A 23,368-nucleotide genomic window follows, 5' to 3' on the forward strand; every position below is an offset into this window, starting at 1 on the left:
GTAAAGATGGACACAGAAAATATCTCGCTTTTGTTACTGAAGCAGTAGGAGGAGGAGTCCACAGGCTGCACGAAAGGTGGTAGACAACCAAAAACCCATTGAGTGGGATTTACATCCTCAGCATGCTCTGGAGCAGCACTCCTGGGCCATGCATTAACAGGCAAGAACTAGCAAGGAACTGTGTTGTGCACAGCCGTGTTCCCTTTCCTGGGCCATCTCTCACTGATTCTAACTCCACACTTTGCTTCCCAGCCCAGTGAAAAGGAAATGTTTTCCTTGTGCGTTGCTGTTTGCTTAGTGCCTGCATTCAGGCTGGAGGAGCACCCCGTGTCACTGGAGGGTGTCTGCACTGCCTAGGGCTGTGCAAAGCGTTTGGATGCTGCTTAAACCTTCACAAAACTCCTGCCTCCAGGAGTTTTGGGTCTGCAGACCAGCCTCTGCAGTAACTGATGGTGCATTTCTGTACCTCTGGGCATCCTGCAGCTCTTGTCACTTGCTGCCAAGCTGTGGAAAGGGGATGCCATTTCTCAGCTGCTCTGGCTGCAGACACACTGATGTGTTTTCTTACTTGGTGGGTCTAGTCCATGTTTTCAGCCTTGTGGAGAAAGATAAAGTTTTTGTGTATGTAGCAGGAATGGGTTCAAATGACTGCGACCTTTAAACAAGCATGAAAATTCAGGGAAGCTGGCAAGGTCAAATATGCTTTCTCATTCTTTTAAACGCAACTGTCCTTGGCAGCTGGGTCTTCTCCCTGTGTTTGCAAGCTGCCAGCATCATTGCATTGTCCAGGAATCTTAAACTGCTCCACTCAAGTCAGCCCTTTCCTTCCTTCGTAGAACTTGGGAGATTCAAGGTGTTTTCAGCTCATTTCCTGCATACCCTGGGGGGGCTGAAATTCCTGAACAGACTGGAACTTCTCAGGTTGCAAAAACAATGGGAAGGAGTTGAAGCTTTTCAGTGACACCTCCTTGTGCTGTGCTGGGGGTCCAAGGAGGCTTGATGGGGAGTGCAGTGAGCTGCCAATTCCCTCTCCTACCTTGCACCCTCACTGTGCTTGTGTTGCCCCAAAAGTTCCTCCAGCAGCAGCAGCAGGCTCCGGATTATGGGTTTGGGGAGCGGGTGAGTTCACAGCACTCCCTTCAGCTGGTCTCTGTTTATTTTCCACCACGTTGGTTACCCTTTGGCAGGGCAGACAATCAGGCACCACGTGTTGGTGTGCTGTCCTACCCTGTGGCAGCCCACAATCATTGTGGGTGCACTCTGGGTTCAAAGGTCTTTTTAAATTGCTGCAGGTCAATATTGCATGGCAAGGGAAGCAAAAATATGCTGCAGGGAGACTTCCCCAGGTGAATAATGACAGCAAATGTCCAGCAGAATTGCGCTGGTTTGTGGCAGTACCACTGTAAAATCTCATTTCTGGGTTTGGGTTTTCTTTGGTACACAAAATATGTGGATGGTTGAAATTTCACTCATAAAAAGTCCCTGCTTTATTTCCATGTTCTCTCTGGTCTTTGAGGATTATGCTTCTCTTCAGTGCAAAAGCTGTGACAGAATTCATTATTGTCTCAGGCATGATGGTTGGGCTTATTTTGGTTATGCAATGTGTGCAGGGAGCAGGGAGAGCTGGCAGTGCCAGGGGAGTCCTTGTCTTCTGCACACCATCTTCACTCCCAGTGTCTGCCTGCAGAGCTGGGGGTTATTTCCTCATTTACTGAGGTCAACCATTTCAAATGTGGTTTTGAACCACTCTGGACAATAAACTGTGAAGGTGATTTGGCATGATTTACCTGTGCAAATGTCCAAAACCCTCTCACAGTGTGCTGTGTCCTCTCAGGCACTGTGTGTTCTGCCATGTGAGCCATCAACAAGTCAGTACAGGTCTGTGGAAAATTACCTGAATACTGAAAAACTTTTGATTTCAAAATCATTCTTTGCATTTTTGGTGGGATTATCACAACTTCTTTATTTTTTTTTCCTGATATTGGTTGGGTGGGGAGTGACTTGTAGCCCAAGGTTCTCCGACTTCCGCCTTTCTTTTCCCACCCCGTGATCTCTGGCAGTCATAACACACAGAAATCATGACAGTGTGTTTTTCCACAGACCAGTGATATCATAAAATGAAGATTAGGGGTTATTTTGTCCTCTGACATAACAGGCTATTTGCAGTGGAGGCCTTCTGCCTGCTCTGGAAGGTTAAAGAGAGGACAGGTTAGTGTGTGGGAGATTTAATTCGTGCTTTAAGACCCGGGATATAATGGTAAAGGCGAGAAGGCAGAAGGCAGGGGAAGTAAGGACACATCTTTGTGCGTGGTGCCTGTGCGTGGACGTGCGTGTGCTCGTTTTTCTGGGCTCGCTTCAGACTGACTCTGCTGCAAATCTGAGGCTCCAATCCCTCTTTCTCCCAAGAAATGAGCACCGCATCCACCTTTCCCGGTGCCGGAGGCTCCAACCCGCGACCTTTCTGTGGCCAGCCGCGGGCACCCGCCCGCCGTGAGATAATAATTCTCTCGTGTCAGAATAAAGCTCTCGTGGTTTTGTTCTGAGGAGGGATGCGGCCGTTCGCCAGGTAAAATCCCCACGGCAAAACCTAAGGGTTAAAACAGGGGGAGAGAAAGAGAGAGAGAGAGGGAGAGAGAGCTCCGGTGTCTCCCCACCCGGGGTCGGGGAGGAGCAGGACGGGCGAGCCTCCCCCCCACACCCGGGATGCTAAAGCGGCGAATAAATAGGGCATCTGTGGAGGAGGGGTTTCCTCTGCCATGCCCGCCCGGCCGCACAGACGGTCCCCCCTCGCAGCTTTGGGATTTGCAGGCTGAGGAATGGTTTTCTCGGGCGAACCGTAAGTGCCGTGCTGGGCTGGCGGTGCCGGTGGGTTCTGGCGGAGCAGCGGGACCGGCGGCCGCGGGTGGGGAGAGCAGAGCGATGGATGCGCCTCGCTGCAGCTCCCTCGGGCGGGCGGATGAGTGGGAAGTGCGGCACGTTAGCAGCAGGAATAGTGCTCAAGGGCCTCTGGCTCGTCTTTTGGGGCTGGCACCCGAGGCGGTGGAGAGGCTTGACAACAACCTTTGGGCTCGCCGGCGGGGTGAGGCGAGAAAAGCCTCCCCCAAAGCCTCCCCCTGCACACACAGCCCAGGGGCGGCTGGCACGGCACCGGCACCGGCTCGGACCGAGAAACGGCCTCGCCTTCCGTGAGAAAGGCCCAAGATTTGCCTTTGGCATCACCTCTCCAAAGCGCGTCTTTTGTCCCTCGCACGGTTAAAGCTCTCCCTGCGACTCAGTGAACAAAGGTTTCCTGGGCTGTGCATCTCATTTGCTTTGCCGCTGGTAAACAATCCTGTCAGCTGGCAGGGCCATTCCAGCCCCTCCTCCTATACGGAGTCGCTTTTTCTGATGACATTTGCGCCTTGTGAAGGAGGGTTTGGAATATCTGTCAGGGATGTTTTTCGTTCTTTCGGACACTAAAATTTGAATGCTACTATTTACCTTATTTGAGCTTCCCCCGTACCTTTCCTTAGAGCGTTTTGACAGCTAAAGCCATGCACTAGGGGATGCATTTCATAATTCTTTTTGTTTGTGTGAATACATTTCAATCAACCTGGAAGCTCCTCCTACTGCTAGGTAATTCCTGAGTAGTTACTACAAATATACTGTGTATTTCTGGGGCCATGCAATGATTCAGCCTCTGATAGTCTAATGCTTTTCTCATGTAACCCAATGCTACAACTTCAGTGAGAGTATTAAGACCCAAAGCCAGTCTCGAGTCAGGTCAGTTAGTCCTTCTGTTCACTTTTGCAGCCAGCTTTTAGTTATAATCTCCTACTTTTGTTCTTTTTCTGCCACTTCTGTTGTGGTGTAAAGATTAAAATATTTTAAAACTGGCTTTGTTTTGCTTATTCCAAGCAATTTATGCATATGTATAAGTGCTAATCAGGGTAGATTTTTAGCTTGGCCCATTGCAAAGGACAACCAACACAAGTCTGAATTTGTTGGGGTTTTCTTAGATCAGTGGTGATATTTTTATTGGATTTTTAAATATTATTACCTTTTTTTTTCTCCTTTCTGGAGGCATGTTGAATTGTGACAGGTGAGTTCTCAGTGGGAAGTGAACAATGGATAAGTAGGCCTTTTTTCTGTAAACACTGAGTTTTTCCTGTTTGACCAATCTCAACAAACTTGACAATCACACTTCTTAGAGGAAGAATTCAATCAACAGTGGTGGCACCTTCTACCCGCTGAAAGAAACTGGTTTTCTTTGCTGAACTTGAACTTTTAGTGCTGTTAATTCACTGTGTGTTGGGTGATTGATCACCTGGATCTGGCAGGAAGCTTTTGCCTCCAGGCTTGGAGGCTGCACCGTGCACCCCCACAGCTTCCAGAAGGTCAGTCTTTCCCCAGAAATGGTCAGGATGCATCTCAAAAGAGTTCATGAAGTTTCTTTCATGCAAAGATCAGGTGATTTGTAAGAATATTTTCAGGGTGCAGATATGCATCTGAGAATGGTGGTTGCAAATGAAGATTTTTGTGGATGTAATTAGTCTGTTTCACTCTTTTCTTTGAGCTGTAGCTGGGAAAATGGCAGTTGCCTGTGACTTCTGTGCAAGCTGAGGATGCTCATGTTTTTCATCAGTTTACCTCTTGTTTCTGTGTAGAACTCTGCCTTTTTCCTTGGGCTCTGTGTCTGCTGACAGGAGCAGATCAGCCAATGTCAATGTCTGGACAAGGCTGCATTTCCATTTATGCGCCGTGCTAGTGTGAATTTCTCTTAGGTTTTTGTTTGGCTGCTTAGCTCAAGTTTGAGATGAATGGCTTAGTGTGTTAAGGGCGTTTAAATGACTGGCAAATGCCAAATTGTATCCAGAATAAATAACAGATTAAATTACTTAATTACAATGGTGTGCCTAATGGCAATTGCTAGAAAGTAAATACATGGTCTCAGTTCCACAATGATGCTGCTGTCTTTGAGACTGTTGCTTCTGGTAACACTAGAAGATAAAGATCCTCATGGTGACAATTCATAACTTGAAAATCAGAGTGATTTCTAAGCCAAAATAATATTGGAGTGGTGGTGCAAAAAGCCACACTTAGATTCTAAAACTGTTGCTTTTTAAATTTATCAAATGTACTTTCAGTCATAAATACATTTATTTATAGTCTAATATCCTTTGGTTTTGCTTTGGACTTCCCTGGCTGTGTTCATCTATCCACTGTGCGGACTGAAGAAAGACATTTAGCAATGTGTGAGTTTTTCTGTAATGCAGCTTAGGGATGGGAAGCAGGTGGATTGGAGCAGAGAAGGGAGCACAGGGAGGCAGAGATGATCCTGAGCAGCACAGTAAGCTGTGGTGTGAGCAGGTCAGCTGTGCCATCAGATGGTCCCAACATGTGCATGGCTCCAGAGCAGTTGTGGGAAACATCATAGAATATGCAGGAAGGAAATTGCCACAGAATACAGTCAGGGACAGGGCAAAGATCAAGCCTTGCTTTCCCCCTGACTGGCCTGAAGTCATGCAGAGTTAATAATGCAACAGTGTTTAGCTCAGACTCTTCCATTCTTACAGAACTGTCCTGTATTGTCCATCTCTTCAGGGAAAAGGGTTCCTGAGTCACCTGCCTTTGGAGGGCCACATGCCTTCTGAGCATCATAACCAGCCAGTTCCAGATGAACTGGTGGGAATAGGGCAGAGGAAGAATTAGTTCTCCTGGTAAATAACTGCCAGCCCATAACTGCACAAGAAAATGTTACAATTACATGTTTATTGAGTACCATTTAACAGAAGCACAACCAAGAGCAGCAAGATTTACACAGCAGCTGTTTGCTTGGGAGCCAGATCCTGTCTGCATACAGGGTTGAACTTGGGACCAGAGTTCTGAAAAAAAGCTTGTTAAGAAAAGCAAGAGCAGCTAAATGCTTTTGTCATCCATTGGTTTCCTCTCAATCAGCTGCAGCAGTGGAAGACAGAGTCCTTGTAAAGGGGCAGACACAGCTGCTTTGCACCAGTGTCAGCAGCTTTTTGGGTGCAAGGCAGGAACAAGGTGGACCATGGACTTGGGCCAAATCCTTCAGGCTGGCTTGCAGGCTTACATCAGTCAGACAATACTAATTTTACTTTTGGAGAGTGCAGAGTTGCTAAACATCTGCCAGGAGCTTCAGTGTAGGACTATGTTCTTCTCACCCTCCTTGTAAAACAACTGAAAGTACTGCCTGGTGCTTTTGGGACGGGGGGAGGGGAAGCTTTTCATGCTGCTAATCCATATGAGACCCTAAATTTTTTGGCCTTATTCTGTAAACAGTAGGACTGAACAAATCCATCTGTATCATTCCTATATCTCCTCCATAAGTGCTTTACCTTAAATCAAGTGTCTAACTCACGTGTGTGTCCTCTGTTTACCTTAAGGTTGTTAATAAGATGGGTCATTGCTTACAGGGTGGCATATTCATTATGGATTAGGTGTCCTGCATATCTTCTGTCATTGTATACAGTTGCAAAAACCATTCATTACAGACACCTTGGACCATTCTCCTGTAAAATTTGCCAGGATAGTTTGGCAACAGGCAGGACAGTGGGCCAGGACACTGTCCAGGTACCCTGTGTGGGCACTTCTGCCTTGGAGCAATCTGTCCCTGCCTGCATTACATGAGATTACATCCCTCACCCTTTCCCGGTCCCAGCTTGCACAAGACCTGTGTTGCCAAGTACGTCAGGGCTCAACTCAGACCCCTCAAGAGTCCCCTGCATTTGGGGACATGCAGTGAACCCCTTGTACAAGCTGTCCTTACAGTCCCACTGTTGGTTTTGTTTATATGGTGACAGCTCCCAACCATCACTATGGCCAATGAATTAGAAATGTTTCAACCTTTTCACAATACAGACTTTAACTTCTTGTGCTGCACTTGACTTAAATAATTGAGGGTCATCTTGATAGTTGTTGGACCAGGCAGTAGCTAAAGGTTTAATTTGTAAGTTTGTTTAGAAATCGCATGAAATGTTCAAAAATTCATCCTAAGGCACAAGAACATAACTAGACATCAGGAGACCAGCACAGGGAAGCAATGCTGGCTAAGAAGTGGGCTCTCCCTAGGACATGGGTGAAATGATTTCATCTGACTTCAGTCTGCAGTGCTGATATTTATAGTACTGCAGGGTAGACCATTGCAGTTCATGGGGAGAAATACATGCTTTTTGGTACAGTTCATCTAATCTTGTGATCTGGATGTTTAAGACAGGTCTGATACAAATCATGATTTTTTTTTCTCTCCATTTTTTTCTCCATTAAGACACTACCAAGGTATAGATGACAAGCTCTGAAGAGATAACTGTCACCTTGGTGTTGTCTTTTTAGCAATTTTTGTTGGGAATTGCAATAAATGAGAATTTCAAGAAAAATTGGAGACCAGTGAGGTAGTTCAGCAGATTTCCTCCAACACATGGAGACAAATTTCCCAAAATATTAAAGGATTGCTACTTGGGTAATTTGAGGGGCTGATATGGGAATATGCTGCTAAGTCTGGAAGTAAAAAAAGTTTGTCTGCAGTTTGAGCGCTGTGCTAAAAAGAGCTGTAAGAAAAGGACATGGTCTCAATGGTTCATTTGCTTGTCCACTGCACAAGTCTCCCTGGCCATTTCATATTCTCCCCATCAGGATTGTTTATTTCAATTTTTTACCTGTCAGGAGAGTCTGGCGTATCTCTGCATGTTTGTGTGGTGTTTAGATGAGCTTTAATGTTGTGGTGCTACAAGTTCTATAGTAGCTATGGTTCAGGCCTTCTCCTCTCCTCTCCTCTCAGCATCCAGAGGTTGGTGAGGCCCTGGCACAGGTTGCCCAGAGAAGCTGTGGATGCCCCATCCTTGGAAATGTTCAAGGCTGGGTTGGATGGGACTTGGAGCAACCTGGGATAGTGGAAGGTGTCCCTGCCCATGGCAGGTTGGAACAAAGTGATCTTACAGGGCCTTCTAGCCCAAACCATTCTGTGATTCTGTGATTTTCCCAGGGTGTTGGACTGGTGGTTTGAGCAGGTTCTGTCTCTCTTGGCAGAGTGGTACCTTGTTGATTAGTGTGAGCCTTTTGGTTGCAGAAGAAGACACCGAGCAAAATTCACAGCAGGAAAATCAGACCATAGATACCCATTTTAGTTTAACTATGGCAAATTATGATGCAAATTTCAACTTAGATGAATGTCCAGTGCTCCCTAGCAGATGGAAATTCACCTTCCTTATACAGTTTCATTAAAGCCTTTACCCAAGACTTACTTGCAGCTGTAGAGCAGGGGCCTGCTGAGCCAATTTAGGTAGGTTTTGTCTCAAACACAGCTCTGATTTACAGGCAGCAGCTTGATGCGACATTGGCTTCATAAAGCTATGCCTGTCATCACCTCCTGCTAACATCCTTTCCACTGATTGACCATCTTTGTAACAAAATGTTCTTCCTGGTTTGCTTAGGGTGAAGAAACTGAAGGAAACATTTGCTTTTATACAACTATTGGACAAAAACATGAGTAACCTTCGCACCTGGTTGGCCCGGATTGAGTCTGAGCTTTCCAAGCCTGTTGTTTATGACATCTGTGATGACCAAGAAATCCAGAAGAGACTGGCAGAACAGCAGGTGGGAAATAGCAGCAGCCAGAGTAAATGAGCTAAAGTGCTGCTGATTGATCCTGGTATAAAATCACCTGTTTCTTTTCTTCAGCAAGCCCTTCTGACTGTTTGCTTTGCATGGTGTGTTCCTGCCAAGATGCGTTACATGGAAAATTTCTATTTGCTTGCAGTAATTTCAGTATTGTGTTGAATTTACCCCAACTTCTCCCTGCCCCCCTTCACCCAAGGAAAACATGCAAAACAAAAACAAATTTGCTCAGTTCAATACAGCAGACTTCCTGAGGACTAGGCAGGGCACAGACAGTGGCAGAGTACATGAGGATGACTTAGACTGACAAGGCGTGAATGCTGCTCTCTGCAAAGTGGCTGTGACAGATCCAAGTGCTGGGGTTTGATGCATTGCCCTCATTGGCTCCAGTTCTTGTCCCTTCGTTGCAGACAGCAGAGCAAGCTTGGCAGAGCAGGCTTTTTGAGCTTTGGAAGGTGGATTTGTGCAGGCACACCTTTGGCTGAGGTTGGGTCCAGAGGCAGGCTCTGAAGATCCCTCAGGGCTGGGGGAGCTGGTGTGTGAATCCTGCTGAGACAAGTGTGAACCAGCCTCACACTGCTGGGTGTTAGTGGGCATTTATCCAAAGCAGTGGCTTACCAGGAGGATCTTAGGAGAGGAGTTGGACAGTCTTGGAGTAAATTTCTCTATCCAGCAGCCAAGCAAGGAAGAGGAACTTCTCCAAAGCACAGACTTGCCCCATTACTCGGGGCTGTGCTGTAAGTCTGACAGGTTCTAAGTGCTTGGCTGTCATCTGGCCTTTGTGTTAAACAGCAATACTTGTCCAAAAACTAAACATCAAGAATAAGTCTATCAAGTTTGGAAGCTTTATGACATCTGCCTTTAGGAACACTTACTGATATCCTTCCCATCCTTTCCATCTTTTCTCTCTGGCTTCTGCTTTCATGTCTGAGGATCCCTGAGTGACCCAAACCTGGGGACTCTTCTCTGCTGGTTGATGTGGCTGTCCTTGCACTCATGTCCCAAATGTCACAGGAAGGGCCAGCTCCTCTGTGACAGGATTGGAGGTGGCTCCCACTGACTACACTGATGGAGCTCATCAAACACCAGCACCTCTTATGGTTTTATCTGCATTGGTTTCATCTGAATGGTCATGTAAAGCACAAAGAAATATTTTCTTCTCATTCAAATCTTTTGCATTCTCAAAGGCCGTGATAAATTGCCAGGCAGAGCAGAGCATGGAGCACAAAGGAATTGTGTCCAAACTAATTTGTTTTTATTATGAGCATTCATGCTTCAGCTGGCCATAAGAGCCATCATTGCTCCTCAGAGCTACTTACTGCTTCATTTTTTGGATGCTGTTTTAAATACAGACCTCTAGGCACTTCTAGACTCCTTCTACAGGAGCTTTTTAGCAGGCTGAGAATGAAAAGACTGTGCTGACTAAAAATACCACAGTAAAAAGAAAAGCTGCTTTTGCTCTGCATTAGGGAAACATTTATCTGAATGCAACAAGTAAAAAGTTCTTTCCTGGTTTTATCTGAACAATTATTTCAGCAAGAGCAGAGCAGTGGTGAGAAATATGCCCTACAGGCTTCTTTTATTTGACATCCATGACTGGATGTCAAATAAATGTCAATACCTGTGCAGTCTTGAATAATGAAATTTAAAACCTTGTGTATCCACAGAGGTGTTTTATGGCATGTTTGTTCAATTAAAGGATGACGATTACAACATGAATAGTATTAATTTAAGATTGCAAAGCTGTTTCACCAATGCAAAAATCTAGCAGTGTGTAGTCTGTTAAAGCTCTCTGGGCAATGCTGTGCAGAGTTGAAGGAATCCTTTTGGGGCTCCATATATGTTCCTCACTCTCTCCCTCAGTTTTTTTGTGTTTGTCTCACTTAATGCAGTCAGGTCATTTGGAAAACAGCCAGGATTCTGTCCAGGCTCTTCCATGAACTCATGGCATGGTCTGAAGTAATGAGATCAGCAGCATTACTGTAGTGCAAGTTAGAATTAATTTGTAATCTCTGGTCAGAATTCTCATGTTCACTAATACACCTGTAAATCCAGTGGAATGTAATGAAATCAGAAGAGACTCTCCAGGTAGCAATAGTGAGGCAGAGCCTGTTCCCAGCTCTGGAGCCTGTATTGAAAAGACACTGATGCATCTTGCTCAATAAATAGCTGTGAATCCTCAGTAACCTGTAAAAAATTCTGTTGGGTCTCCTTCTGGCAGTCTCATCCATGTAAATTTCACTTCTTCGTCTCTTAAAGCCGTTTATTACTACAAATCCCACAAACCATATTTTGACCATTTATGGCTCAGCCCTTGATTCAGGTAGCCATGTAACCACTGAGAACTGCCACTGAGTGATTCTCAACTCCTTGCAGCTTGTTGATTTCTGTGAAAAATCTTCCTTCAACTCATTTTGTATTTACTACAAGCTATGTCTATTTCTGAGGGGTTTATTTATTTATTTTGTTTGGGGTTTCTGTTAAGTCTAGAGCAAAACCAATTCTGCTTCTTCTGTTGACTGAAATCAGTAAATACCATTTAATGAGAACTCCACTTTTGTCAGGGAAATACTCATTTGTATTTGTTGCTCTAGTCTTATTCAAGCAAAAGTCTCTGTATCCTTCATTAGAAAAGTCAGAAATAGGTTGAAAAAATGGAATTGTAGTGGCTATTGTCATTTTATTAATATTTAAAGTTGGTAGCATAGTACAGATCTACCTTTTCAATAAGAAATATTTAGCTAAGGCCTTTTTTTTCTGTCTTGCAATTACACTGACTTTAGGAGTAGTGACGGGTACAGGATGAAAGGCTGGACTATCATGGAGGTGCAGGCTCTGGAAAAGAAACCTGTAGTGTAGATTAGACAAAAGGTCTTTGCCAGACCCTTTAAAACAGTCTGTCAGAACAGGACCCCTACAAGAGGGAGTAAGAAAAGTAGTGTAACACCAGGTACTGGTGTGCTGTGTTTGTGTTTCATGCTGCAGCCTGTGATCAGTCACTAAAATGCATGTGCTGCACCAGGAGTTCTTTCAGTGTAGTAACTTGATATGAGACATCCTGTGCTGTCAAAATTAATAAGAATTTATTTATGATATAGGTAAGGTTTGGATTTTGGATGCACACTAAAATGTCCAGACTGTTAATGAGAAGATTGAGTTTAGCCTGAGACACCGAAGGTGGCCAGCCCTTTCCTTGCATGGCGGTTCTCTCCTCACCTGTGTCATCTGCACAGCTCATCCTGCAAGTCTTTTGTAAAGCTCAATCAGCTTTTTCTGACATAGGAGTTGCTCTTGCCCCATCCTCTGCAGCATTTTGAAAGGGCATGGCTGAGATGTAGCCACACACATTCCTTTCCACTGACGCTGTTCTTTTGGTGATGGCAGGACCTGCAGAGGGACATAGAGCAGCACACAGCGGGCGTGGAGTCCGTGTTTAACATCTGTGAAGTCCTGCTGCACGACTCAGATGCGTGTGCTAATGAGACAGAGTGTGACTCCATCCAGCAAACCACCAGGAGCTTGGACAGACGGTGGAGAAACATCTGTGCCATGTCCATGGAAAGGCGAATGAAGTACGTCTCCCATTCTTACCCTACAGAAGCCTGTGGCAGCATTTTGAGGAAATGCTGTAGCTTTTGCCACAAGCTGAATTTTGAGGAGGAAAAGAGAATCCAGAGTTGATAGTTAGCTTATGATAAAACCTTTCTGGTTTTGTTCTCTCAGAATCGAGGAAACCTGGCGTCTGTGGCAGAGGTTTTTGGATGACTATTCTCGCTTTGAAGACTGGCTAAAAGCATCTGAAAATATAGCAGCTAGGCCTAATTCTTCAGAGGTCTTGTACACACATGCGAAAGAGGAGCTGAAGAAATTTGAGGTGAATTTTTTAACTGCCTCTTTTATGCTCAGCATCATGCTGCTGAATACTTACTGTCTGTGTAAAATGAGTCTCTGGAAAACATTGGTTTGGCATTGGTGGTATAGAGAACATAAATAATTTGGTGAGTGTGCAGATGTCTGTTTGTCTCCAGATTTATTTTTTTTTTTAATGTGGAGAATGCAATGCTCTGAGCAGACACTTTAAAGTTTAAAGTCTTGCTTTTTATAGGCAAGAGCATTTTGTAGTTTATATTTTTTTTTGTTTGTTTCTTTTCCTAATGAGCTAAGTTTGAGCAGACGATTTAAAATACAGGTCTTAAAAATCTGGATTTAGTTTTTGCAGTTGGAAGGTCTGTTTTTAAGGGGGAGGACATCATCTTTCTCGATGGATAATACCCACATGCTGACTGTTCCCAGAGAATGAGCTCCTCTCTTTGCCTTGCAGGCATTCCAGCGGCAGATCCACGAGCGCCTGACGCAGCTGGAGCTGATCAATAAGCAGTACCGGCGCCTGGCCCGCGAGAACCGCACCGACTCGGCCAGCAAGCTCAAACACATGGTGCACGAGGGCAACCAGCGCTGGGACAACCTCCAGAAACGAGTGGCCTCCATCCTCAGGAGGCTCAAGGTAGTGGCACAGTGGGTTGAGGGAGTGAGGAGCACTCGCTGAGTTCTGCAGGAATCACCCATGAGCAAAGCCTTCGTCAGAGCAACTCTCTGTTCTGAGCTGCGAGAGAGTACAGAGGAGCTCTGGGAGGGTCACTGAGTACATGGCATAAACCTGACCGTGGTGGATTGGTTCTTGGTAGCTGAAGAAAAGCTTAAAGGAAGGAGGAGTGCACATTTTGAGTGGTTAGTTGTAATACTCACTGCTCCTATCAGAGTTTCCTCTTACCCACTTGTGGATATGTTCATGCCTACACCTTTCTGTAGAAAAGAGGCAGAGAGAAAAAAGGGCTCCAAGTGTAGGTATGGTTTGGAGTTTCCAGCTCAGCTCTACTTGGTGCCAAGTTGTGATTCACCAACAAGGCATTAAAGATGGAGATGTGATAGAAAGCAGCTCCTGCTGTGCTGCCTGCCTGATGAGGAATGTTGTTGAGGAGTGTATTTGTGACGCTTCAAAGAAGGATCCTGCTCATCAATTAAACTGATCTCTGGGCAGATACTCTGTGCTGTGCCCTGGGGGAAACTTGGCACTGCCAGATTTTTAAATATAGCCGTGCTGCAAGCAACTGTCAGGGAAAACTGTTAGCTTTCAGAAGTCAGTGGATGAGGCAGTGAGAGCAGTGATGGGGTTTGATCTATGCAGCTGTGGATTGTTATATTTGGGATGTTACATGATCCCCTTTCTGAAAAGTAAATCCACCCATGAGAACAGGCAAGCTGCATGTCTGTTAGCACCTTCTGTGGGGCATGCCATGCCAAACAGTGCATAGATTACCCTGGTGTGGTTATCCATGATCCAGCTTCTTCATTTTAAAATCAGTAAAAAATTATTTTAATCTCATAGTTTTAATTACTTTAATTAGAGATGGGAATTGCTTCCTTTGTTTGTCTCTGTTTTAAGTTTAGAACAAATCAGATGTTAAGCCTCAGTCCAAATAACTGTCACTGGTATAATTATGTGGGAGGGGGAATGTGTGGGATCAAGAATTTTATAGAAGCATCTTGAACTGCTAAAATTCTACTCCCTCTTTTGTACAAACAGTGTACTAGTATAGGGCATTGTTCTAACATCCCTACAGGAACAGGACAGGTTTTATACATGGTATGCTGCTGTTTATGTCCTGATGGCCTTTAAGGTGAACAGGAGTTTAGAAATCAAACACTGATTTCAGAGAGCTCCTGTAGCCTGTCTCTTTTAGCAGCTGAAGTCATGTAACACTGGCTCCTTTTTTTCTCCAGCACTTCACCAATCGCAGAGATGAGTTTGAGGGGACGAGGGAAAGCATCCTTGTCTGGCTCACAGAAATGGACCTACAGCTGACAAATGTGGAGCACTTCTCAAAAAGTAACTTTGATGACAAGATGCGCCAGTTAAACGTACGTATCCTTATGAAGCAGTTGTTTACTATAGCCCAGTGATCCTGTTGGGCTGCCCTTGCCTGACAGAATCATCCATTTTCTGTAACTCCACAATAGGCACCAGATCTCTGTAGGATTATATTTGTTTGAAGACAGCAGTAAATTGTTAAGACATATTGTCTGAATCAAGATTAAGCTGTGCATTATTTAATTCAGATTCAGTGTTCAGGCTCAGTTCTGTCCTGCCATTTTCTCCTGATAATATGTGTCAGTGACAGGGGTGTCTGGCCTTGAAAGCAGCAGATGCTGCTTAACAGTAAGAGCTACATTCCTAAGTTCAAGCATTACTTTTTGGTGCAAATCTTTTTTGAATTGGCATTGTAGTACAATCTCTCCTTGGAGCTCATCTTTGTAGCTGGGAATTTCAACAGAAATTATACATCAGGAATGTGCAGTGATTCTGAGGTATATACTAGTTCTTTGCTACATTATATGTTCATTTCTCCTTTCTCTGTGCACTGGCTCAAGCAAGCAAAAAAACTTCTTGGCTACTGGGGTAAAGATTGTGTGTACCCAGAAGAAATATGAACCATATTAGCTGAACTCTTGTATCATGATCCCCTACAGGCTCAGGACACTGCAGCCATACTGATGTACACATGGGTGGAAAATGCCACTTCATTTGGAATTGTAATTCTGCTGATAAAACAAACCTTTGGACCTCTTGAGTAAAAAGATATTTCCCAAATTAAATTAGACAACAATGTCAATTGCTGCTTATCTTTCACTGCAGTGAGCTAGAAAACAGGGACAAACCTTAGGCTAGAAAGGGCCAATGGAGAAGTAATTATTTTTCTTGTATGTTCCAAATAGGGTTTCCAACAGGAAATAACGTTAAACACCAACAAGATTGATCAGCTAATCGTTTTTGGGGAGCAGTTGATTCAGAAGAGTGAGCCTTTGGACGCCACCCTGATTGAAGATGAATTGGAGGAACTTCATCGATACTGTCAGGAGGTGTTTGGGCGAGTTGCCCGGTTCCATCAAAGACTGACTTCAAGGGATCCTGTAAGAAGCAACAGTTGTTTTAATGCTTTGACAAGATTTTGGTGTTTGAATTGCAATGCTTATTTTGGTTTTTGAATTGCAATTGCTTATTCTTAGCAGCTTGACTGAGTGGTTTGAGCTCCAAGGCCTCAGGAGCTCTTTGGCAGATGTGCCAACCTTGCTAAGTCTTTGTTGCCAATCCTTCCATGCCACTCCATCTGCAGAATCTGGATAATGGCATGGAGGTTGTTCATAAGGTTCAGAACTATATATAGTTGTGTCTTGAAGGGTTCACAACCTTTTTTGGTGTTTTTAATACCACTTTGTCTTCCTTACCATCAATAATGTGCTTAGAATATCTCTTTATGTATCTGTTTGTCCACTCTATCTGTCCACTTGGTTGTGAGAGCCCTGAACGGGGAGCAGCATGCACTTGGCTTTTTCCTGGGAACTTTCAGATGATTCTCAGTTTGCTTGGCTTCAAAAAGAAAGAACATCTGTTAGAAAGCCAGGTAAAGGAAGTAACCTGAAAAGTAGCTCTTCTCTCCTGCCTGAGCATCACTTCCTTACTGACCTGTTAAGTCCATTTGGAAATGAGTACTCCTGCAAACTGGAGAGATGCTGTGGTAGTGAGTGAGTGCCTTGAAAGAGGAGAGGTAGCTGCTGATGTGAGGATTGATTTGGGCAAAAGAGGAAGAAGGCAGAAATTATGTCTTCCTTTTAAGTTTAGGCACATGGTCCTGGGTTGCTGCAACTGACCACAAAACTGTCTTCAGCAATACTGTGTGGCTCAATCATTAGCTCATTTTTTAAGATCTCTTGTAAATCTTACTTATATGCAATAATTACTTTCTTGTAGGGATTGGACGATGAAAAAGATAACTCTGAAAATGAGACAGATCAAGAAGACTCCAGAGAAATCCAGAATGACCCCTGGCATAAGAAAGCCATCACTGATGGGCCCTCATCAACACAGTCCCTTTGCCAACTCATGCCCCCGACTCAGGGCCATGAGAGATCAGGCTGTGAGACCCCTGTCAGCGTTGACTCCATCCCGCTTGAGTGGGATCACACAGGTGATGTGGGAGGTTCTTCCTCTCATGAAGATGATGAAGAGGCCACATACTACAGTGCTCTGTCAGGTGAGAACCAATGTCCAGCAGTTTGGTTTGACATGGACAGCTGGAGGATGTTCCTGTGTGGGAAGGGAGGGGGATTGAAGTCTTGCTCCCATGTTGTTGCTTGGTTTTCAAGTACCATCAATAGATGTGAGCAGACTCATCTCTTAGATGAAGGAAATGGTGCTGTCTAAACCAAGCTTTTGTTTTTAAAAACATAAGAAGGTTTTAGAAGCCTTACTGTTTAAGAATGTTTGAAAGTGGTACCAACCACTTGCTTTGTTCTTTGTCTTTGCTGTCCCTCATTGTTTCAGTTGTTTTTAATAGCTGGAAGATACCGAATAGTGAGGAAAATGACATTATTCTTTTTTCAGATGTAGAAATCACTGAAAACCCTGAGGCATATCTTAAAATGACCACAAAAACTTTGAAAGCATCTTCTGGTAGGCACCTGCTAATGCATGTGTCTGAACATGGCAATCTCCCTGTGCTGCACGCTATATTCCTCAACCTCTCTCATACGTAATGTCTGACTTCCTGCCTTGTGTGGACACCATGTCTCATCCTGTCATGGTGTTCTTACGCTGCAGTATCCACATGGACATTAAAAGCAGTCAAGAACACACCATTTAGATTTTGCCTGGCAAATGCCAAGGTGGTTAACGTGCATTTCATTGTACTGATCCAAAGTCTTTTGGTTCTTTTCTCGGTGGTTTGCTCTGGGTAGTATCAGTTTTCGGTTGTTGCTAATTCTGGTTGTATAAGTACTGGAGGCAGTAGCTCCAACTCTGCAAGCATTTTATTGTGGTTTTTGCATGACAGAACAATGTGTGTCCTGTCTGTTAAATCCAGAACAAACATTCTCCAAATCAGGACATGTCTAACTTGTTCCTTCTGACATGTTGCAGATGTGTGATGGTTTTTGTTGGGATGCAAACTTTACAAAACCATGGTGCAGCCTTGTCTTTTGGTTTTTTGGTGGTTTTTTCTTTTTTTTTGAATACTCTAACCTGTATTCAAGCATTTTCCAGAAGAAAACAGAATGTCCCATAACTGCATGGCTCTCATCTCATTACCTTTGAAACACTGTTGATGTTTTGCAAATGTGCATGCTTTGCAAGGAAAGCTGCAAAACTGTCATTTTTATGCCATAACTTGATGCCATTTTATTCAAAGCGCTTTCTAACTTACTACAAAGCAACAGCTTCCTTGTGGAGGTGGGATCTTGCACTCATGGTGTGTGGTTTTGGTTTTGTTTGTTTCAGGAAAGTCTGTTTCAGAAACTCATCCTTGGCATTCTCCGGGTAGCCCAGTCTGCAGGAAACACAGATATAACCAGGCAGAAATGGCTGGAAATGTGTTGTCTGGAGCAGAGACAAGTACCCCCTATAAACCAGACTATGTGAGTTGGAGGCTCTGTGGGCACTGAACCAGTACTACACAGTGTGTTTGTTGTTCTGTGTAACTCCACCCTCTTCCCTCATCCAGCATCAAGGAAAAGAATAATTGAAGCGGAGAATTTTCATTTCACACAAACTTAGACCTTATTTCTGGTGGCTCAGGTTGGACTCCTGGTCAGTCAGGATCTGGAGGAACTTCCTTCCTCTATTGTCATAGGACAAGTCTAGGAGAATTTAACCCCCCCAAAGGACAGGGGTATCTGTTGATACTTCCTGACATATTTCCCTTTCCTAAGCGATTTTGAAGGGTCTTAATATGCAATACACCATTTAATCTGCTTCTAGGCACTGAAAAATGTGCCAAAATGTCCATTGGTGCCTTAGCCTGTTTGCCAGCCATGGCTTCACCAGCAGCTGCCAGGCTGAGTGGATCTGGACCCATTGTCAGCACTCCTCCAGACAGGGTAGTACTGGTATCTGGCTGCTTTTGTCATCATTAATCCAGTCTCAGAGCATTTGAAATTATTAATATTGCCAAGACCCACAATCCAACAGAGAGCCTCAGCAATTGTATGTTGTCTGGTACATGTAGTGCAAAACCAATTAATTTCCTATGTCCACTCTTGTAGTAACTGGTGTCACCATGGTGTGTGTTTGTTTACTGGAAAGGCACAGAGAGCCAGTGTAAACTCAGCAGCAGCCCAGCCACCCCAGAGTAACACAGATTACGTTGGACCTTTGATATCCTGTTAACCTGCAGGGCTCACCCACCAAAATGTCATTCCAGGTGAAGCAGCTGAGCTCTACAAGCAGCAGCAGCAGCAAGGAGAAAATTCCATCTGCCAACATGAGCGATGAGGAGCCCCAAGATGACCAAGAACTTGTGAACATAGCAGCAGCAGAGAAGCAGTCAGGTACAGAGCATAAGGAGTGGCTTTGGGGCTGCAGTGTTTGTCCTGTGACTCTGGAGGGACAAAGCAGAGGTGGTACAAAGGCAGCATATTTGGGAACAAAAGAAAAATCAATGTGTTTTGCCAAATTTCCAAGTTTCACTGAGCTCCCTTGTCATCTGGTTCTGTCCAACCCATGTGTGCTGTTCAAAGCTTTCACATTTTCTGCCAGAATTGAGATTTTTTTTTTCATAACATACTTCTGTCTCTTTGCTGCTTGTAGTAAATGGGAACAATTTCACTTTTGTCTGATACTGAACACTTCAGAAACTTCTAATCAGATTTCAAACCAAAGGTTCTGTCTAAAATAAGATTGCTATGTGGAGTTACTGGTACTCCATATAACAAGATGCTACAGCTCCCACTTGCAGAAATGTTTTCAAAGCTGGTAATGCATTCTGTTCTTCAATATCTTTACAGTGGTCCCTTCATGCAAACAGACCAGCAAGCTGGTTCTCTTGACCTTTTAGGACCTCATTCCTGGTTTCAGGTGCTTGAGATTGTAACGACACATTGTACTGCAGTCACAAAAGCAAATCATGTAATAAAGAGAAGGCTGCAGCTACATGCACCAGCTTACTTACTTTGTTTCTCTGGTCTCACAAATCTTTGGTCCAGGGTTGTGTCCCATTCATGGGATGAATAGGAATAGCCTGAGAATAGTTGAGATGTGCTTTCAGAAAGTGTCAGTGATCCCACAGGTGGCAATTCCATGTCCTTCAGCATTGAATTGCTGAAACATAGTCATTAGAATGGTTTGGGTTGGAAGAGACCTTAAAGTTATTTAGATCAACCCCCCCTGCCATGGGCAGGGACATCTTCCACCAGACCAGCTTGGTCAGAGCCCCATCCAGCCTGGCCTTGGAACACTTCCAGGGATGGGGCAGCCACAGCTGCACCCTCTCAGCACCCTAACAGGAAGGAATTTCTTCCTAATATCTAATCTAAACCTGCCCTCCATCAGTTTAAACCATTATCCCTTGTCCTGTCATTCTGTGCCCTTGTCAGAAGTCCCTCCCCAGCTCTCTTGGAGCCCCTACAGGCACTGGAAGGTGCATAAAGGTCTCCCTGGAGCCTTCTCTTCTCCAGGCTGAACAGCCCCATCTCTCTCAGCCTGTCTTTACAGAAGAGGTGCTCCAGCCCTTTCATCATCTTTGTGGCTTCCTCTGGGCTCTCTTCAGCAGCTCCACACAGACATAAAACACAAACCCAAGTTCTAACTGCTGGATCATATTTGTCCCGTGCTGAATTTTGGTGTTCACCAAATCACAGTTGGGCTTATTGAATTCTGTCTCCTTAGATTTGGTCAGTTCTTCCAAGTGAATTAAAACATCTCCAATTAATATCATTAAACTTCTGTGTAGTACTTCTATGTGGATAACTTGACCAACAATGTGAAATTTAGACACTGCAGAATCTCAAGAAAAGATGCGACTGAATGACAGTAATACATTAAAGCAGTTATTTGATCTCAAGTAGAATGAAGAATAATTTTCTTTGAAAACTTCTTGCATCTGTTTTACACATCTTTCCTCTACTGAAAATATAAATGGTTGTTTTTTCTATTATTTTCAGGCATTATTGATAGGTGGGAGCTCATCCAAGCTCAAGACCTCAGAAATAAACTTAGGATGAAACAGAAATTGCAGCAGTGGCAGCAGCTGGACTCAGACCTCAGTGACATCTCTGCTTGGCTTGATAAAACTGAGCAAGAGCTGGAAGAGCTGCAAAAAGTGAAGCTTCCAACCAGCATGCAGGCACTGGAACAAAAGGTCAAGAAGTTGAAAGTAAGTTATGTCCTACTGAGAAGAGGGATTTCAGGATGCTGATGGTTTTTAATCACTCCTGGGATCAGTTGGCAGCATAGATGCCAATAGCAATGTTCCTGTGCCACAGGAGAGCTGAACTGCTCTCAGCTAAGTGGACTAAAGAGGGTCTTAGGCAAGGTGCTTCTGTCTTCATGTACAGAGATTGGCAGGCAGAAGTAAAAACCTCTCCACTTCTCCCTTTCTGTTTTCTTGCTCAGTGATACCTGCATCTTTTCCTTGTGCCATTCCCCTTTGTGCAAATCAGAAGCAGATTGAAAATTAGCCAGGTCAACAGGCTGCAAAGTCTAGGCTGCTTTTTTTTTTTTTTTTTTTAATTGAATTAAGGGTGGGGTGTAATTCCAGCAGGAGACTGACAAAGATCTGCTCTAAAGCTGTTTCTGCAAGCTGAGCCAGCAGGTTACCAGGGCACATGTGAGTGCTGGGGACTGGGACTCACGCAATGAAATGCCTCAGGTTGAAGTCTGAGAGAAAGCAAGTGTTCCTAAAACCTGTGGAAGTGCAAATTCCCTGTGTGCTCACCCCTCACCAGCTGGCCCATGTGGAGTTACCCTGAGGCTACTGCTCAGTCTGATGTCACCCTTGGGGTGATGCTCACAAACAGGACACTGCAGGACAGAGGAGGGATTTCTTAGGCATGCTGAGAGTATGTTTAAGCCTCCATATCCTGGAGTAGTTATTAGGCTGGGACAATGCCTCTGCACTCCAGTAATATCTACTCTGACTCCTTCATCCAGTCTGGATTAGGTACCAGGCCCTAGGAGGGGTTTGATGGTGACTCCTGGGTGGAGGGAGGTGTTTCCCTTCAGCCTGGAGTTGGGTGTCTGACCTCCTCAAGGAGCAGAGCTGTACTTCTCTCTTCTGCATCTGCTTAAGAGGAGTCCAGCTGGCTGTAAATCCCATTTTCAGACAGTTTGGCTTTAGAGGGGTGTTAAAGGAGCTAGTGTGCTCTAAGAAGTGAATTTCATGAGGTGTCAGGACATCCCAATTGCGTGGGATAAGGATAAAGCCAGTCTGCCTACAGACCGGCTTACTGGTGTTCAGAAGTCTTTTTGCTTTGTCTGATACTAAAAGAAACTTTACTGCGTGGAGGAGAGGGGGAACCAGATCCTTTGATGGGTGAAAAGTAATTTAGACCAGCAGTTTTCTACAAGTGGAACTCAGCTCTTGAGAATATAAAGATTGGCACTCTTGGGTAGAAAGGCTGCTGAGAAAAGCAATCTGAGCTTTGTGGTTTGTGGGATTCATCCTGCAGCTCTTACTTCCCTACTGCAAGAGCAGCTTGGAAAAGATTGAGTACCCTTGATTCAAACTGTAAACTGGAGGGGACAAGGAATGTATTGTTTGGCATTCTTTTTTAAAACCTTCAGAAATACCAGGCTCAACATTAACATAAAGATGGTTAGGATGGTATGACCATGACTGCAAATTCCATATTATTCCCACTGTGATTCTAAGGGAGAGGAGGAAAGCAGGCAGGACCTTGAGAAGTCAGAGAAATGGGCTGACAGAAACTCAGACCAGAGAGAAGAAAAATAATTTCTCACAATGGGGTGGTCTGGTGTGGGACCAGGGGCCCAGGAGGGGGTGGGGAATCTCCATCCTGCAAAATACTGAAAATTTAAATGGATGAGGCTCTGAGCATCCTCCTTGGAGTTTGAATTGGTCCTGTGTGAAACAGGTGAATGGAGTACAGACCTCCAGGTGTCCTCATCACATTATTCTAGGATTCTGGGGTGGCAAAACCTTTATCAATTAGGAGAAAATACCATGTGATGATCTCTGTGAGTATTTGTCCAAATATCAGGGAAAGAGGCAGCTCAGAGGAATTGAAAGGCAGATGTGGATTAAGCCATAATGCCTGTGACTTAGGGAGAAGCACAAGCCCAGTCACACTTATTTTCTTCAAAGTGAAGGTTTTGGCTTAAAAAAAACCCTCAAACATTAGCCTACCTCAGTATTGAAAGCAGATTCAAGCATCCTTCCCCAATACCTCTGATTCATTTGAGCTCATGGTTTTATTGGAAATAAACATGTTTTTATCATTCATAAAAGCTCCTAATCCTCTTTTTTTTTTTTTTTTTTTTTTTTTTTTTTTACCAGGACATGCTTAAAGCATTTGACAACTACAAAGCAGTGTTGCTTTCTGCTAACATGAGCAGTAAAGAATTCCAGAAAGCAGACAGCACAGAGTTCAAGGAGCTGCAGAACAGGCTAAGGAAGGTCAATTTGCACTGGGAGAAAGCAACTCGTGCCCTGGACAACTGGAGGAAAGGTTTACAACAAGCCTTACTGCACTGCCAGGTGCATAGCACATGCCAGCTTATAAGGGAAAACTCTTTGGGGTTCTGTTGAGGAGAGGGCAGAGGGGTAATTCCAGCACATCAGTGGAATGGTCACTCACAATCAGGACACTGTTTCCTGATAAAGTTGCCTCTGATGGACTGAAACAGTTTGATAAAATTACCTTTCAAGTGGATAATGCCCTTTTACTGGAATACCTTAAT

General features: G+C 44.3%; 1 protein-coding gene across 1 annotated transcript in view; it reads left to right on the forward strand.

Moving 5' to 3' along the window:
* SYNE2 (spectrin repeat containing nuclear envelope protein 2) overlaps positions 1-23,368 on the forward strand; it is a 172,583-nt gene that overhangs the window by 145,430 nt on the left and 3,785 nt on the right. Inside the window, 12 exon segments of the mRNA XM_083863278.1 lie at positions 8,436-8,598; positions 12,004-12,191; positions 12,343-12,493; positions 12,941-13,123; positions 14,401-14,538; positions 15,394-15,588; positions 16,427-16,709; positions 17,060-17,128; positions 17,951-18,087; positions 18,873-18,999; positions 20,611-20,822; positions 22,965-23,165. Coding sequence (XP_083719404.1) covers positions 8,436-8,598; positions 12,004-12,191; positions 12,343-12,493; positions 12,941-13,123; positions 14,401-14,538; positions 15,394-15,588; positions 16,427-16,709; positions 17,060-17,128; positions 17,951-18,087; positions 18,873-18,999; positions 20,611-20,822; positions 22,965-23,165 — 2,047 coding nt within the window.

The sequence above is a fragment of the Zosterops lateralis genome (genome assembly GCF_965231275.1).
Source record: "Zosterops lateralis genome assembly, chromosome: 6".
NCBI lineage: Eukaryota > Metazoa > Chordata > Aves > Passeriformes > Zosteropidae > Zosterops > Zosterops lateralis.